The sequence below is a fragment of the Schistocerca gregaria genome, chromosome 7, assembly GCF_023897955.1.
Source record: "Schistocerca gregaria isolate iqSchGreg1 chromosome 7, iqSchGreg1.2, whole genome shotgun sequence".
Classification (NCBI taxonomy): domain Eukaryota; kingdom Metazoa; phylum Arthropoda; class Insecta; order Orthoptera; family Acrididae; genus Schistocerca; species Schistocerca gregaria.
In genome coordinates, this window is record NC_064926.1 from 90,149,308 (window position 1) to 90,165,598 (window position 16,291).

At 44.2% G+C, this 16,291-nt stretch overlaps 1 protein-coding gene across 1 annotated transcript in view; it reads right to left on the reverse strand.

Annotated features, from left to right (window-relative positions):
* Nucleotides 1-16,291, reverse strand: part of LOC126281292 (ras-specific guanine nucleotide-releasing factor 2-like) — a 1,771,818-nt gene that overhangs the window by 951,347 nt on the left and 804,180 nt on the right. The window contains exon 4 of the mRNA XM_049980119.1: nucleotides 2,589-2,736. Coding sequence (XP_049836076.1) covers nucleotides 2,589-2,736 — 148 coding nt within the window. The remainder of the gene's footprint in view (nucleotides 1-2,588; nucleotides 2,737-16,291) is intronic.

Genomic DNA, 16,291 nt, shown 5'->3' on the forward strand with positions numbered 1-16,291 from the left:
AATGAGGAGGTTCTACGCATAATCGGAGAGGAAAGGAATATGTGGAAAACACTGATAAGGAGAAGGGACAGGATGATAGGACATCTGCTAAGACATGAGGGAATGACTTCCATGGTACTAGAGGGAGCTGTAGAGGGCAAAAACTGTAGAGGAAGACAGAGATTGGAATACGTCAAGTAAATAATTGAGGACGTAGGTTGCAAGTGCTACTCTGAGATGAAGAGGTTAGCACAGGGGAGGAATTCGTGGCGGGCCGGATCAAACCAGTCAGTAGACCGACGAAAAAAAAAAAAAGTATCGTTAGTGGGCGCAGTGTTTTGTTTTTAGCGAGTCTATGTGTCATGCCGTGAGCTATTATTGGCGTGTTTAGTCCTGTTCCTGGAGTACTGTGTAAGTACTGCAAGTCTGTTGCGAGAGGTGGGACAGCTGTGGCCATTTAGGGTGTATGTGGTACATGTTCGATGTACATGGGTCAGGAAATCGTGAAGGATGCGATGGTTAGGGCGGATGAAGATACTGGGAAGGGTTCATGTGAGTTTTGGGAGAAAGTCGGATGAGGTGCTCAGTTAGATCATTTAGGAGCGGTTGGGGAGTAGAGAGGATACTTATGAGATGGGCGATGGCTACTCCGCTGCTGGCAATAAGATAGGGATTATCAGTGCGATGTAGAATGTACGGAGACATGTGTATACAATGGTGGCGTTAAAGAACGTAGGACATGGCTTTCGTGTTGTTGGAGGTTATGGAGAAGAAGATGTTTATTGGAAAGGAGGGAACAGATATTTTGGTAGATGATGTTTTATGTCTGCTGCGCCATTTTCAGTAATACAAGGAGGAGTTTGAGAGGTAGTTTGGACCAGTTTTTCAGGATTATCGAAATTGAAATGGGCTTGATTTTGGGGATATGTGACGTAGATATTGAGATGGAAGATAGTGCAGGTGGCGAGGGTTATTTGCTGCAGGATGTAACGTCTTTCATAAGGATCTATGTTTTGCAGGTTTAATGTTATGAAACGGATTATATTTGCAGTAGTGGGTGGAGGATGGAGGGAGATGCTTGTGTGAAGTGGTTGATCAGCTGTTCGTACGGGGACGGCGGATACAGGCTTTTGGGGAAAGGGTTTGGATTTGCATTTCTGGAAGTAGGTGAACTGAATTGAATAAAATGTTCTCGGTTTTCCAACGGCGTCAATTCCTTGTGTAGTTTTAAGCAATTGACGCGATGGGAAACCCGAGAACATTTTATTCAATGTTATCGCCGCGACAGTCTGCATTCATACGTGAATTGTTCTCAGGTGCTGCAGCTAGGTGGAGAGTATAGGTTCGGGCATTATTTGTGATGTCGGTTTTGCTTGCAATGAGGACAGTTGAGTGGGTTCCTGCAATGTTCCGTCAGATGGCAACTGCGTTGTGAAGTGGGACTTTAGGTCGTAATGACAAGAAATAATTACCTGGAACTGAAGGGTAAATTATCTATGTAGTTCTTCCCTTAATTACTTTTATTTTCTCAATGAAATACAATTAATTAATCTGAAATGCTAATAGGTATAGTATATTTAACTGGGGCGTGAGAAAACCGTGCTGTCACGGATTAAGAAAGAGTGAAGAGTAGTCTTTGAATAAAATAGGTACATCTTTGAGCTGAGCCCTTGTTATTGTGGTTACTGAGCGCAGGCAGACATCACGGTCTGTCAGTCGTGAGTTGTCAGTTAGTGGGGTACTAGGGAGATGGGAGGTAATGTCGCCTCATGCATATGATTGCAACTGTGGGTAATATTAAAAGTGTGTATTTCAGTGAAGTTAAATAATAAGTGAGTTACAGAAGAGAAAAATGTATATCAGAAATTATTTCAAGTTGTTTCCCAAAAGAGCCATACAAAAAAAGAATTCTGCAACAAGAAAATGGAGTCTATATAACTGCACGGGGACCGAATTTCGACCCAGGATCCGACGAATAATTTACACGTCATCGCCTCTTAGATAGAACAGGAGATAGAACGTGTTGCCACAAGTGACTAGCGAAACTTATAACAATAGAGAACAGAGCTGCACAAAAAAAAACCTTCCGTAGGATGCTGGTTTAATTACACTGCTAGTGGGAAGTAACTGATGTTACTCTATTTCTCCAATTCAACATTCCATTTATCTGGTCCAGTTACTCTACCCCAAGTTAATATTTTAGAATAGTTGACAAATGCAAGAACTGCATGTATTTTCTACAGCCTACAAATGAACAGAACTTTATTTTCCTCCGCGAAGACGAGTACACGAATTTCCCGAGCTTAAGGCGAATTCCCCTGAACGTAAAAATGAACTGAATGTTTTTCTGTTTTTATTTCACTATTCCCACAGAAGCGAATTTGAAGTCTCTGGTTTTAACATCGAGGTCGTTCACATCGCGACTGTAATGTCGAGAGCATTTAACGATCACTAACACTAAAATTTCCAACTCTATGGGTTTCATATATTTCATTGTGTTCTAGCTGATGTGATGCCGAAATGCTGCATTGCCCAGAGTTGGCCGTAACGCAGTATTTCGGAATAATACCAGCTCTCTAACTATTTGCAGTCGCAGTACAGCGTGTTACCTCCGCACGCAGTTTCTTGATCTCGGAGGCCAGCTCCTCGCATTGCTGTGTGTACTGCCATTTGGCCGTCTTCTCGCTCTCGACGATTTGCAGCAGATGAAGGTGTTTCTGTTCAAGTTCCTCCTTCTGCAGCAGCAGTTTGTTGAAACTGGAAAATAAGAGCAAAAGGACAGTTACACATAGTAGTGCAAAAGAAGACAGCTAACTGCAAAAAAATCGCTTGATAAAGGTGCGGGGGAAGTAGCAGAACGCTACTGTGCAGTTCGTTCACTTGTAGAAAGTATCTTGTACAAAGCAAATCATATGTAATGCTATTTAATAGCTGCATTCTTCAAGGGCAGAAAGCTAGCGGCGGGACGCAGTCGCAATAACGGCCGCTTAACACAGGCGGATGTCTAGCGGCACAGGATAACTACTCTTTTTGCAAGAACTTTCCGCTCTTCACGTTCTAAAACGTGGTGGACGGGGAAAATCCGGCCCCCTGTGCCAACTACCTGGCCTTCGCTGTCTGCTTTTTCCAGTTCTGACTGACAAGATTTAAGGAATAAAGTTATAGCTATGGAGGCATGGAAGTACCAGCTTGAAAGCGTCCTCTCGGACGGCAGCGTTTACAGACAGCCACTATGTGCTCCAGACGAGGCAGAGACTAAGCGACAGGACACGCGCACGAAACACAAAGGAGCACACGTAACATTTATCAGAAATGTGCACCTGGGGCTGCTTCGGGTACAATAGACGAAAGAGGTACAGTCGTTCAAAGTGGCGGTCACGAGATCTACATCTACATCTACATGATTACACTGCAATTCACATTTAAGTGCTTGGCAGAGGGTTCATGGAACCACAATCTCTCTAGCATTCCACTCCCGAACAGCGCGCGGGAAAAGCAAACACCTAAACCATTCTGTTCGAGCTCTGATTTTTCTCATTTTATTTCGATGGTCAGTGCTACCTACGTAGGTTGGGATCAACAAAATATTTTCGCATTCGGAATAGAAAGTTGGTGACTGACATTTCGTAAATAGACCTCGCCGCGACGAAAAACGTCTTTGCTTTAATGACTTCCATCCCAACTCGCGTATCATATCTGTCACACTCTCTCCCCTGTTACGTGATAATACAAAACGAGCTGCTCTTTTTTGCACCCTTTCGATGTTATCCGTCAATCCCACCTGGTAAGGATCCCACACCGCGCAGCAATATTCTCACAGAGGACGAACGAGTGTAGTGTAAGCTGTCTCTTTAGTGGACTTGTTGCATCTTCCAAGTGTCCTGCCAATGAAACGCAACCTTTGGCTCGCCTTCCCCACAATGTTATCTATGTGGTCTTTCCAACTGAAGTTGTTCGTAATTTTAACACCCAGGTACTTAGTTGAATTGACAGCCTTGAGAATTGTACTATTTATCGAGTAATCGAATTCCAACGGTTTCCTTTTGGAACTCATGTGGATCACCTCACACTTTTCGTTATTTAGCGTCAACTGTCACCTGCAACACCATACAGCAATCTTTTCTAAATCGCTTTGCAACTGATACTGGTCTTCGGATGACCTTACTAGACGGTAAATTACAGCATCATCTGCGAACAACCAAAGAGAACTGCTCAGATTGTCACCCAGGTCATTTATATAGATCAGGAGCAGCAGAGGTCCCAGGACGCTTCCCTGGGGAACACCTGATGTCACTTCAGTTTTACTCGATGATTTGCCGTCTATTACTACGAACTGCGACCTTCCTGACAGGAAATCACGAATCCAGTCGCACAACTGAGACGATACCCCATAGGCCCGCAGCTTGATTAGAAGTCGCTTGTGAGGAACGGTGTCAAAAGCTTTCCGGAAATCTAGAAATAAGGAATCAACTTGAGATCCCCTGTCGATAGGGGCCATTACTTCGTGCGAATGAAGAGCTAGCTGCGTTGCACAAGAACAATCTTTTCTGAAACCAAGCTGATTACGTATCAATAGATCGTTCCCTTAGAGGTGATTCGTAATGTTTGAATACAATATACAGAGTGTCCCAGCTATCTTGTCAACCCAAAACATCTCTGGAACAATAACAGCTATCGGTATCAACGTAGGGCTGGGGCCCATGAATGTACATATTTGGAAACATTCTAAAACGAATGCATATGTGTTTTTTAACACAAACTGATGTTTTCATAAATTGACCTCCTATATTTTTTCTTCAGCAAACCATAGCATGACATAGCACATACACAATGGTGTTGATTGCATCGCAATATTCCCATTGCATCCCGAGATATTAAGACGCGAAGTTGACGCTTGAAACACCAGACATGCGCTGCTAGCGCACGTCCTGAGGCTCGGGCGTGAACCCCATGCTGCCCGTAATCGCAGCAGACCGTATTATTCGTTTCGGACCTCTAGATAAGTATGGAGGTGTGATTACACATGTCAATCACATCGCGATTACGGGCAGCATGGGGTTTACGTCTGAGCCTCAGGACGTGCGCTAGCAGCGCATGTCGGGTGTTTCAAGCATGGGCCCCAGCCCTACATAGAAACCGGTGAAAGTCGTTTTCCAATAGCTGTTATTGTTCCAGAGATATTTTGGGTGGACACGATAGCTGTGACACCCTGTATACTCCAAAACCCTACTGCAAACCGACATCAATGATATGGGTCTGTAGTTCGATGGATTGCTCTTACTACTCTTCTTAAACACTGGTGCGACCTGCACAATTTTCCAATCTGTAGGTACAGATCTATCGGTGAGCGAGCGGTTGTATATGATGGCTCAGTAGGGAGCTATAGTATCAGCGTAATCTGAAAGGAACCTAATCGGTATACAATCTGGACCTGAAGACTTGCCCGTATCAAGCGATTTGAGTTGCTTCGCAACCCCTAAGGTATCTACTTCTAAGAAACTCATGCTAGCAGATGTTCGTGTTTCAAATTCTGGAATATTCCATTCGTCTTCCCTGGTGAAGGAATTTCGGAAAACTGCGTTCAATAACTCCGCTTTAGCAGCACAGTCGTCGATAACAGTACCATCGGCACTGCGCAGCGAAGGTATTGACTGCGTCTTGCCGCTTGTGTACTTTACATACGACCAGAATTTCTTCGGATTTTGTACCAAATTTCGAGACAATGTTTCGTTGCGGAACCTATTAAAGGCATCTCGCATTGAAATCCGTGCCAAATTTCGCTCGTCTGTAAATTTTAGCCAATCTTTGGGATTTCGCGTTCTTCTGAACTTCGCATGCTTTTTCCGTTGCTTCTGCAACAGCGTTCGGACCTGTTTTGTGTACCATGGGGGATCAGTTCCATCTCTTACCAATTTATGAGGTATGAATTTCTCAATTGCTGTTGCTACTATATCTTTGAATTTGAGCCACATCTCGTCTGCATTTGCATAGTCAGTTCGGTAGGAATGGAGACTGTCTCTTAGGAAGGCTTATAGTGACACTTATTTCAGGCTTTAGCCAGCTTTCTGTACCTATAAAGATTTCAGGTTCTGTGCTTTCTATTAGCGCTTGAAGCTCAGGGACTTCCCCAGCACAACTACAACAATTTACAACTACAATTCCGACTGTTCCTTGATCCAAGCACGTCCTGTATTTGCCATGCACCCTTTGAGATTGCAGCCTACCTCGAAATTTCCCGAGGCCTTCTAACCTAAAAAACCGCCCAGTCCACGCCACACAGCCTCCGCTACCCGTGTAGAACCAGCTGAGTGTAGTGAACTCCTGACCTATTCAGCGGAACCCGAAACCCCACCACCCTCTGGCGCAAGTCAAGGAATCTGCAGCCAACACGGTCGCAAAACCGCCTGATTCAGACCCTCCACCCAGCTCTGCACCAAAGGTCCGCAGTCTGTTCTGTCAACGATGCTGCAGATGTTGAGCTCTACCTTCATCTCGTAAGCAAGACCGGCAGCCTTCACCAAATCAGATAGCCGCTGGAATCCAGAGAGAATTTCCTCAGATCCAAAGCGACACACGTCGTTAGTGCCGACATGTGCCACTGCCTTTAGCTGGCTCCACCCTGTGCTCTTCATGGCATCCGGAAGGACCCTTTGCACATCAGGAATGACCCAGCCCGGAATGCGCACGGAATGCACACTGGATTTCTTCCCCTCCTTAGCCGCCATATCCTTAAGGGGCCCCATTATGCTTCTAACATTGGAGCTCCCAGCTATCAATAAGCCCACCCTCTGCGATTACCCGGACCTCGAAGGCTGAGAATCATCCTCTGAAACAGGGCAGGCAGCTGCATATGGCTCAGCCAGAGACAGTACCTGAAACCTGTTTGTCAGACGCACCGGGGAGGCTCTCTGATCAACCTCTGGGGACGTCTTTCGCTGCCTGCCATGCCTTGGAACGACCTCCCAATCAACCACAGGCGAGGGCTCAGCCCCACTGCGAGCAGCAGGTGGGGCAATCACAGCGGCAGACCGATCTGGGGACAGACGGGACGAGGTTGACATCCCCGTGATACCCAAGTCCGGCTCCCCACAGTAGTGCCCATTGGCTACAGCCTCAAGCTGCGTGACCGAAGTCAGCGCCGCCTGCAGCTGTGAGCGAAGGGAAATTTATCAGTATTCAAGATTCCTTGTGTTCACAAGAAGCAATTTGACAAATTTTACCCATAGACATATCGGAAAGTACACAAACCTGTGGACAGAGGTGTAGGGTCGTTCATCGTAGAAATGCGAAGTGAGGCAGAGATAAATCAGAAACTTGCGCAGAAATGTCTGGAGCAATGTGATGAGAGAAATGTCGCCGAGACATGTACCTCCCCGGAAGGGAAGCGTGAGGGTTCTTGGGTTGTCGGTGATGCAGGGGAATCTTTAGTGTCCGAGTTCCCTTTCTCGACACGATTCAGCCACTTGGCAGGTCGTAAGGTATTTGTTGAAGAACTGTCGGTAGTTAGCCAGTTTTTAATTCTCGGGATTACGGACATTTCCAGGCAATGTGTGATGTGCATTACAGGTAACAATTGAGCGTCCTCGATGGTGACTAGTCAGTCACGGTGAGGTAAATCTCACCATCGCGAGTAGTATGCGGACGATCTACAAGCCCCGACCTACTGTCGACACATGGCTACATAACTAAGAACTCTGTTGGACTTTGGAGTAACTACGCTGTGTCGCGCGCAAGGGTGCCTTGCCTCGACAGTGAGTAGAAGTTATGGTCATCTAGGCTCTGCAACACCCTCCCGGCTACAGTTCGATGCGGTCTTGACTATGAATAGCGACACTGGGCTACAGTGTAACCTGGTCTATGTGGCACCACCTGAAGGGGGTTCGCGGTGGGCGGCAAGCGGCAGAGTGTGGTCCGCCTTTCCCAGGTACTTGTGGCTGCAGCTGGTGCTGGGTGCGGACACTGTCGCAGTCAGTTGCGCGAACAGCCCACGCACTGATGAACTACTCAAGAACGGAAAAGCAAGGGGCTAGTCAGTAAATATGTGCCCTATGAAATATTGCGTCCTGATGAACTGTCGCTTCATGACATCTCGCTGACATTCTATAGTTCTGTGTACAAGACACACACACTAAATGCAATTGGAGAGGGGCAGAGTCGTTAGCGTTATGTCGAATGCTGCTCTATCAAACAATCCATATCCTGTCAGCAGAGGCGTAGCATATGTGGCATGAAGACAAACTTTCTAGGTTAATGTATGTGTGGCTACTGCTCGTCATTCAGTTATCTACTGCTGATCAAGTTATATACTCCTACGAGTTGAAAAAATTCGTGGAAATACAAACCTGACAGTTACAGGGACCCAAACATTCATGCACTGAGACTGCTATCTAAGTATCATGGATCCTCCCAATTATCAACCTGTGACTGTACACATTTCAAGGGAATATGGTTATATCCATGTCACGGTTAGTTTTCTCAGGCTTGTTCCCAAACGCTTTTGAACATGACCTACACATACTATTTTGCTAATAGTGGCATCTCCATATGTCGTAGAGTTCACCACATTGTTGTGTGCCTTACTGTCACCATCGCCCAAATATTTGGTGTACCATACGCCTCTTGTTTTTACGGAGAGATGAAATATCTGTTGTTCTCCATGAACATCTATACCACCACTTGTTCCTCTAAAATTAGCCACACAGTTGTGTTCTTTATGTTAATTGACTTTAAACATTTGCAATATTTAGACATTATCTCCACATCTAACACTTTACCGGTGTCTTCACTCGTGGCAGTCACTACTCCATTCAGAGAAGTATTTTCTGCAAGCTTCCATCAAGGGCAACTGCAGTATCCGAATATCCATTATTTTCTTCTACTGCTTCCCTAGCAGACAGTTTCATGCTTTCCTCACTGAACTCACATACAGCTTTCTCTAATATTGCCGTCAGTTTTTCAAATTTATTTGGTGGTTCATGTAAGTTCATCACTGAACAAAATGTTGTCCCTGCAGCCATGCCCTCGCGAATGGGACGAAAGGCATCTAGTACTGATTTCACAACTGCCACTTGCATCTGGTTTTGATGAACTCATAAATGAAACCTAGCAATTGCTAGGTCTTTTCTCCCACTAGTTGTTGTTGTTGTTGTGGTCTTCACTCCTGAGACTGGTTTGATGCAGCTCTCCATGCTACTCTATCCTGTGCAAGCTTCTTCATCTCCAAGTACCTACTGCAACCTATATCCTTCTGAATCTGCTTAGTGTATTCATCTCTTGGTCTCCCTCTACGATTTTTACCCTCCACGCTGCCCTCCAACACTAAATTGGTGATCCCCTGATGCCTCAGAACATGTCCTACCAACAGATCCCTTCTTCTAGTCAAGTTGTGCCACAAACTTCTCTTCTCCCCAATGCTATTCAATACCTCCTCATTAGTTATGTGATCTACCCATCTAATCTTCAGCATTCTTCGGTAGCACCACATTTCGAAAGCTTCTATTCTCTTCTTGTCCAAACTATTTATCGTCCATGTTTCACTTCGATACATGGCTACACTCCATACAAATACTTTCAGAACTGACTTCCTGACACTTAAATCTATACTCGATGTTAACAAATTTCTCTTCTTCAGAAACGCTCTCCTTCCCATTGCCAGTCTACATTTTATATTCTCCTTATTTCGACCATCATCAGTTATTTTGCTCCCCAAATAGCAAAACTCCTTTACTACTTTAAGTGTCGCATTTCCTAATCTAATTCGACTACATTCCATTATCCTCGTTTTGCTTTTGTTGATGTTCATCTTATATCCTCCTTTCAAGACACTATCCGTTCCGTTCAACTGCTCTTCCAAGCCTTTGCTGTCTCTGACAGAATTACAATTTCTTCTCCATGGATTTTAATACCTACTCCGATTTTTCTTTTCTTTCCTTTACTGCTTGCACAATATATATATTGAATAACATCGGGGAGAGGCTACAACCTTCTCTTACCCCTTTCCCAACCACTGCTTCCCTTTCATGTCCCTCGACTCTTATGACTGCCATCTGGTTGCTGTACAAATTGTAAATAGCCTTTCGCTCCTTGTATTTTACCCCTGCCACCTTCAGAATTTGAAAGAGAGTATTCCAGTCAACATGGTCAAAAGCTTTCTCTAAGTCTACAAATGCTAGAAACGTAGGTTTTTCCTTCGTTAATCTAGCTTCCAAGATAAGTCGTAGGGTCAGTATTGCCTCACGTGTTCCAATATTTCTACGGAATCCAAACTGATCTACCCCGAGGTCGGCTTCTACTAGTTTTTCCATTCGTCTGTAAGGAATTCGCGTTAGTATTTTGCATCTGTGACTTATTAAATTGATAGTTCGGTAATTTTCACACCTGTCAACATCTGCTTTCTTTCGGATTGGAATTATTATATTCTTCTTGAAGTCTGAGGGTATTTCGCCTGTCTCATACATCTTGCTCACTAGATGGTAGAGTTTTGTCAGGACTCGCACTCCCAAGGCCGTCAGTAGTTCCAATGGAATGTTGTCTAGTCCGGGGGCCTTGTTTCGACTCAGGTCTTTCAGTGCTCTGTCAAACTCTACAAGCAGTATCGTCCATTTCGTCTTCATCTACATCCTCTTCCATTTCAATAATATTGTCCTCAAGTACATTTGTATAGACCCTCTATATACTCCTTCCACCTTTCTGCTTTCCCTTCTTTGCTTAGAATTGGGTTTCCATCTGAGCTCTTGATGTTCATACAAGTGGTTTTCTTATCTCCAAAGGTCTCTTTAATTTTCATGTAGACAGTATCTATCTTACCCTTTGTGAGATAAGCCTCTACATCCTTACATTTGTCCTCTAGCCATCCCTGCTTAGCCATTTTGCACTTCCTGTTGATCTCATTTTTGAGACGTTTGTATTCCTTTTTGCCTGCTTCATTTACTGAATTTTTATATTTTCTCCTTTCATCAATAAAAATCAATATTTCTTCTGTTACCCAAGGATTTCTACTAGCCCTTGTCTTTTTACTTACTTGATCCTCTGCTGGCTTCACTACTTCATACCTCAAAGATACCGATTCCTCTTCTACTGTATTTCTTTCCCCCATTCCTGTCAATTGCTCCCTTATGCTCTCCCTGAAAGTCTGTACAACCTCTGGTTCTTTTAGTTTATCCATGTCCCATTTCCTTAAATTCCCACCTTTTTGCAGTTTCTACAGTTTTAATCTACAGGTCATAAGCAATAGATTGTTGTCAGAGTCCACATCTGCCCCTGGAAATGTCTTACAATATAAAACCTGGTTCCTAAATCTCTGTCTTACCATTATATAATCTATCTGATACCTTTTAGTATCTCCAGCCGGCCGCGGTAGTCTCGCGGTTAAGGCGCTCAGTCCGGAACCGCGTGACTGCTACGGTCGCAGGTTCGAATCCTGCCTCGGGCATGGATGTGTGTGATGTCCTTAGGTTAGTTAGGTTTAAGTAGTTCTAAGTTCTAGGGGACTGATGACCACAGCTGTTAAGTCCCATAGTGCTCAGAGCCATTTGAACCATTTGAAGTATCTCCAGGGTTCTTCCATGTATACAACCTTCTTTCATGATTCTTAAACCAAGTATTAGCTATGATTAAGTTGTGCTCTGTGCAAAAGTCTACCAGGCGGCTTCCTCTTTCATTTCTTAGCCCCAATCCATATTCACCTACTACGTTGCCTTCTCTCCCTTTTCCTACTACCGAATTCCAGTCACCCATGACTATTAAATTTTCATCTCCCTTCACTATCTGAGTAATTTCTTTTATTTGATCTCCCACTAGCACTCTCACAAATTTCCACACTCTGTGACTCACCACACCGTCTAAAATGTACAAATTTAGAAATTACATCTGATGATATTCTCAAATTTATAATAATGTTACTGCTCCCCTTGTCACTTACAGTAAATTCGTTGTAACTCTCTTGAGATGATGAGAGCTTATTTGATGATGCACTTGTTGAAGAATTTCAATTAGAAACATCGTTGCCAGGCGACATAACCTCTTTTACAGAAAGCTTTCTAAACTTGTTTCCCCTAAATTGTCGTTTCTTGAAAATTCCTTTACGTTTCGTCATCTTCAATAAACACAAGAAACACACGTAAACACGCAATGCAAACGTAAGTATAACAACTACTGACAATCACACTTGAACGAAACTTATAGCGTGTTTCAAAGCGTGTTGTTTACAAACAGCAGAAACAAAAGGATACCGACTGTTGCATTCCAAGGACAGCCAACACACTCGGGAGTAAAACAAAAATCTCTAACGTGCAATGTAGGGGTTCTAAAATATATGCAGAAAAGTGGGTGACAGAAAAGTGGGCGTGGCACATAAACACACGTGGTAGGAAAAAAATGCTCTTCAAATGCTCGAAAAAAAATGTGTTCAGCAAAATCCTTTTCAGAGTACTTAAATAAAACCTTAATCTATCGAAATATGATTAAAACCGAAAAATCGATTTTTGTCGACCTGAACCACGATGTAGTCCCCTAAGCATCCGTGCACCGGCATTAAGACAGGATACTCCAGATGTATCGCGTTTAGTTGTGAAGCCACATGTCCCAATCGTGGCCAGGTAAACAGCCGAAACATGCACTACTGGTCTTTTGACAATCCCCAGTGGCTTCTTCAGGTGGAAAGTCAGCGTTCAAGGAGTGTAAATGTGTGGTGTAGAATAGTGAACAGTGGGCTCATAGACGGAACACTTAATGTGCACAAGCATGGTACCCTCCTAACAGACCATCTTCCACGGGTGCTAGAAGACATTCCTCTGCAGAGTAGGAGGAACCTCGGGTTCCAACGTGACGGCTGACCAGCCCATAGTGCACGAAGCACTACAGCATGTCTTCATGAATCATTTCGAAGGTGTTGGATTGGACGCAGAGGACGTGAGTCCCGTTGCCCCCGGATTTGATTTTTTCCGTGGAGAAGCGAAAAGACGCTGTCTACAAAGACATACCAACAACACCCGATGATACGTTACGACGTATTATTGTAGCCTGCTCGGACACCTCCGTTGAAATTCTAGCACCAGCAGTCGTTCCATACCAGACTCGAAGTGTGTATTGCCACTGTCTGTGATGGTCAGATGTCTCTTTTCTGGCAAGAATATATATAACTAGCATACACGCTTGTGTTGAACTTGAGTGTGTGCTACCACAGTTTTATAAAAGTGTCAGCGTAGAAACTTTCCAAATACGATATCTCTTAAAGGACTCGCAATCGAATCCTGATATCAATAGGCATTGTACTAGTTAAAAATAGTGTGGTTACACAAAAAATATACTTTCTATGTATGGTTACAACAATGCCAGCTCCTGACTAACAATACGTTCATGTCGTTTGAGCCTTAAGCCAGCCCGACAATCTTTACAAAAAAAACTCATATCACTAGTAGTCTATGTAAATTCCTCAGTCATACTGTAGTATTCGTTTAACCATCCAACGATCAGTTAGGATGTCTACAGTTTCATTAGTGGCGAGTGTTATATCTTGCGAAATGTTACACTACTGGCCATTAAAATTGCTACACCAAGAAGAAATGCAGATGATAAACGGGTATTCATTCGATAAATATATTATACTAGAACAGACATGTGATTACATTTTCACGCAATTTGGGTGCATAGATCCTGAGAAATCAGGGCCCAGAACAACCATCTCTAGCCGTAATAACGGCCTCGATACGCCTGGGCATTGAGTCAAACAGAGCTTGGATGGGGTGTACAGGTACAGGTGCCCATACAGCTTCAACACGATACCACAGTTCATCAAGAATAGTGACTGGCGTACTGTGACGAGCCAGTTGCTCGGACACCATTGACCAGAAGTTTTGAATTGGTGAGAGATCTGGAGAACGTACTGGCCAGGGCAGCAGTCCAACATTTTCTGTATCCAGAAACGCCCGTACAGGACGTGCAACATGCAGTCGTGCATTATCCTGCTGAAATGTAGGGTTTCGCAGGGATCGAATGAAGGGTAGAGCCACGGGTCGTAACACATCTGAAATGTAACGTCCACTGTTCAAAGTGCCGTCAGTGTGAACAAGAGGTGACAGAGACGTGTAAGCAATGGCACCCCATACCATTACGCCGGGTGATACGCCAGTATGGCTTCCAATGTGCCTTCACCGCAAAGCCGCCGAACACGGATGCAGCCATCATGATTCTGTAAACAGAACCTGGATTCATCCGAAAAAATGACGTTTTGCCATTCGTGCAATCAGGTTCGTCGTTGAGTACACCATTGCAGGCGCTCCTATCTGTGATACAGCGTCAAGGGTAACCACAGCCATGGTCTCCGAGCTGATAGTTCATGCTGCTGCAAACGTCGTCGAACTGTTCGTGCAGATGGTTGTTGTCTTGCAAACGTCCCCATCTGTTGACTCAGGGATCGAGACGTGGCTGCACGATCCGTTACAGCCATGCGGGTAAGATGCCTGTCATCCCGACTGCTATTGAGACGAGGCTGTTGGGATCCTTCACGGCGTTTCGTATTACCCTCCTGAACCCACCGATCCCGTATTCTGCTAACAGTCACTGGATCTCACCCAACGCGAGCAGCAATGTCGCGATACGATAAACCACATTCGGGATAGACTACTATTTGACCTTTATCGAAGTCGGAAATGTGATGGTACGCATTTCTCTGCCTTGCACGAGGCATCACAGCAACGTTTCGCCAGGCAACGCCGGTCAACTGTTGTGTGTGCATGAGAAATCGGTTGGAAACTTTCCTCATGTCAGCACGTTGTAGGTGTCGCCACCGGCGCCAACCTTGTGTGAATGCTCTGAAAAGCTAATCATTTGGGTATCACAGCATCTTCTTCCTGTCGGTTAAATTTCGCGCCTGTAGCACGTCATCTCCGTGGTGTAGCAATTTTAATGGCCAGTAGTGTACATCTTGCGAAACATTACTAAATTTCTTACCTGAAAACTACCTAGAACAGTTGGTTTGCACCACAATCGTGATGGAAATATGTTAGTCCTATTGGCAAAAAATTGAACTGACCTATTGCAGGGTATCAACAACGAAGCTGGTATCAATGAGCATGAGGTAGCTGTAACAACAATGATTACCAAAGTAGAAACGGTAACTAAAGAAAGTTATGTGTTAAATAAACTAGATAAAGAAATAGTAGAATCATACCTCAATGAAGAACTTGCGTTTTTTACCTCAGGACAGGAGGATATAGAAAAACAATGGCACAAGTGCAAAATAATAGTTCATTATTGCATTAGGCAGATATATGCGCATTAGAACAGTTTGTGGCGGGGGGGGGGGGGGGGGGGGCTGCCCACGGTATATAGTACCTATAAAAGCTGTACTAAAGAAACAGAGACTACTGCATAATAGGTATAAAACAAAGCGTACCGCTATAGATAGATAGAAGATAGATGAAACGCGTTTAGCTGTCAAGAGAATTATTCGTGAAGCTTTCAGTGACTGTCGTAACAGAATCTGTCGACAAATCTTTGACAAAACCCAATGTAATTCTAATCGTATATAAAGGCTATTAGTGGCACCAAATTTAAGATTCAGTTACTCGTGGATGAGAGAGGAACTGAAACTAAGGGTAGAAAAGGAAAATCAGAAATGCTTAATTGCGATTTCAAATATCCCTTTCCAAACGAACATCCAGGAGCATTGTCCAAATTTAATTCTGATACCATCGCAAAGATGAGTTAAATTGGTATTAGTGTCAGTGACGTTGAGAAACAGTTTAAATCGCTAAAACTGAACATAGATCTGATGCGCTCTTAACAGATTCTACACTTAATTAGCGGCTGAATTAGCCCCTCTTCTGACTATAATTTATGGTAAATAGTTCGAGAAAAAAAACCATGCCCAGTAGTTGCAAGCGAGCCTAGGTCACATTCGTCCACAAGAGGTGCAGCAGAAACGATCCAGAGTGCTAGCGTACAATATCTTTGCAATCCATTTGTTTTAGAGTTTTAGAAAGTATTAAGAGTTCAAACGTAATTTACGTCTAACAGAATGCCTACTTCATGCCAACGAGCAGAAATTCCAAAGATGTCGATCTTGTTAAAACCGGTGGACGCGAAGGACGAGATCTGTGTTTAACGACCCGTCGACAAGGGAATCATTAGAGACGGAGCAAAAGTTCAGATTAAAGAAGGATGGAGAAGGAAAGCGGTCGTGCCATTTCGAAGGAACCATCCCAGCAGTCGCTTGAGGACAGTCGGCAGCGGGTCTGAACCGTCGTCCTGCCGCGTGCGATGCCAGTGTGCCGACCATTGCGCTAAACAGCTCGATATGGATCGAGGCAGT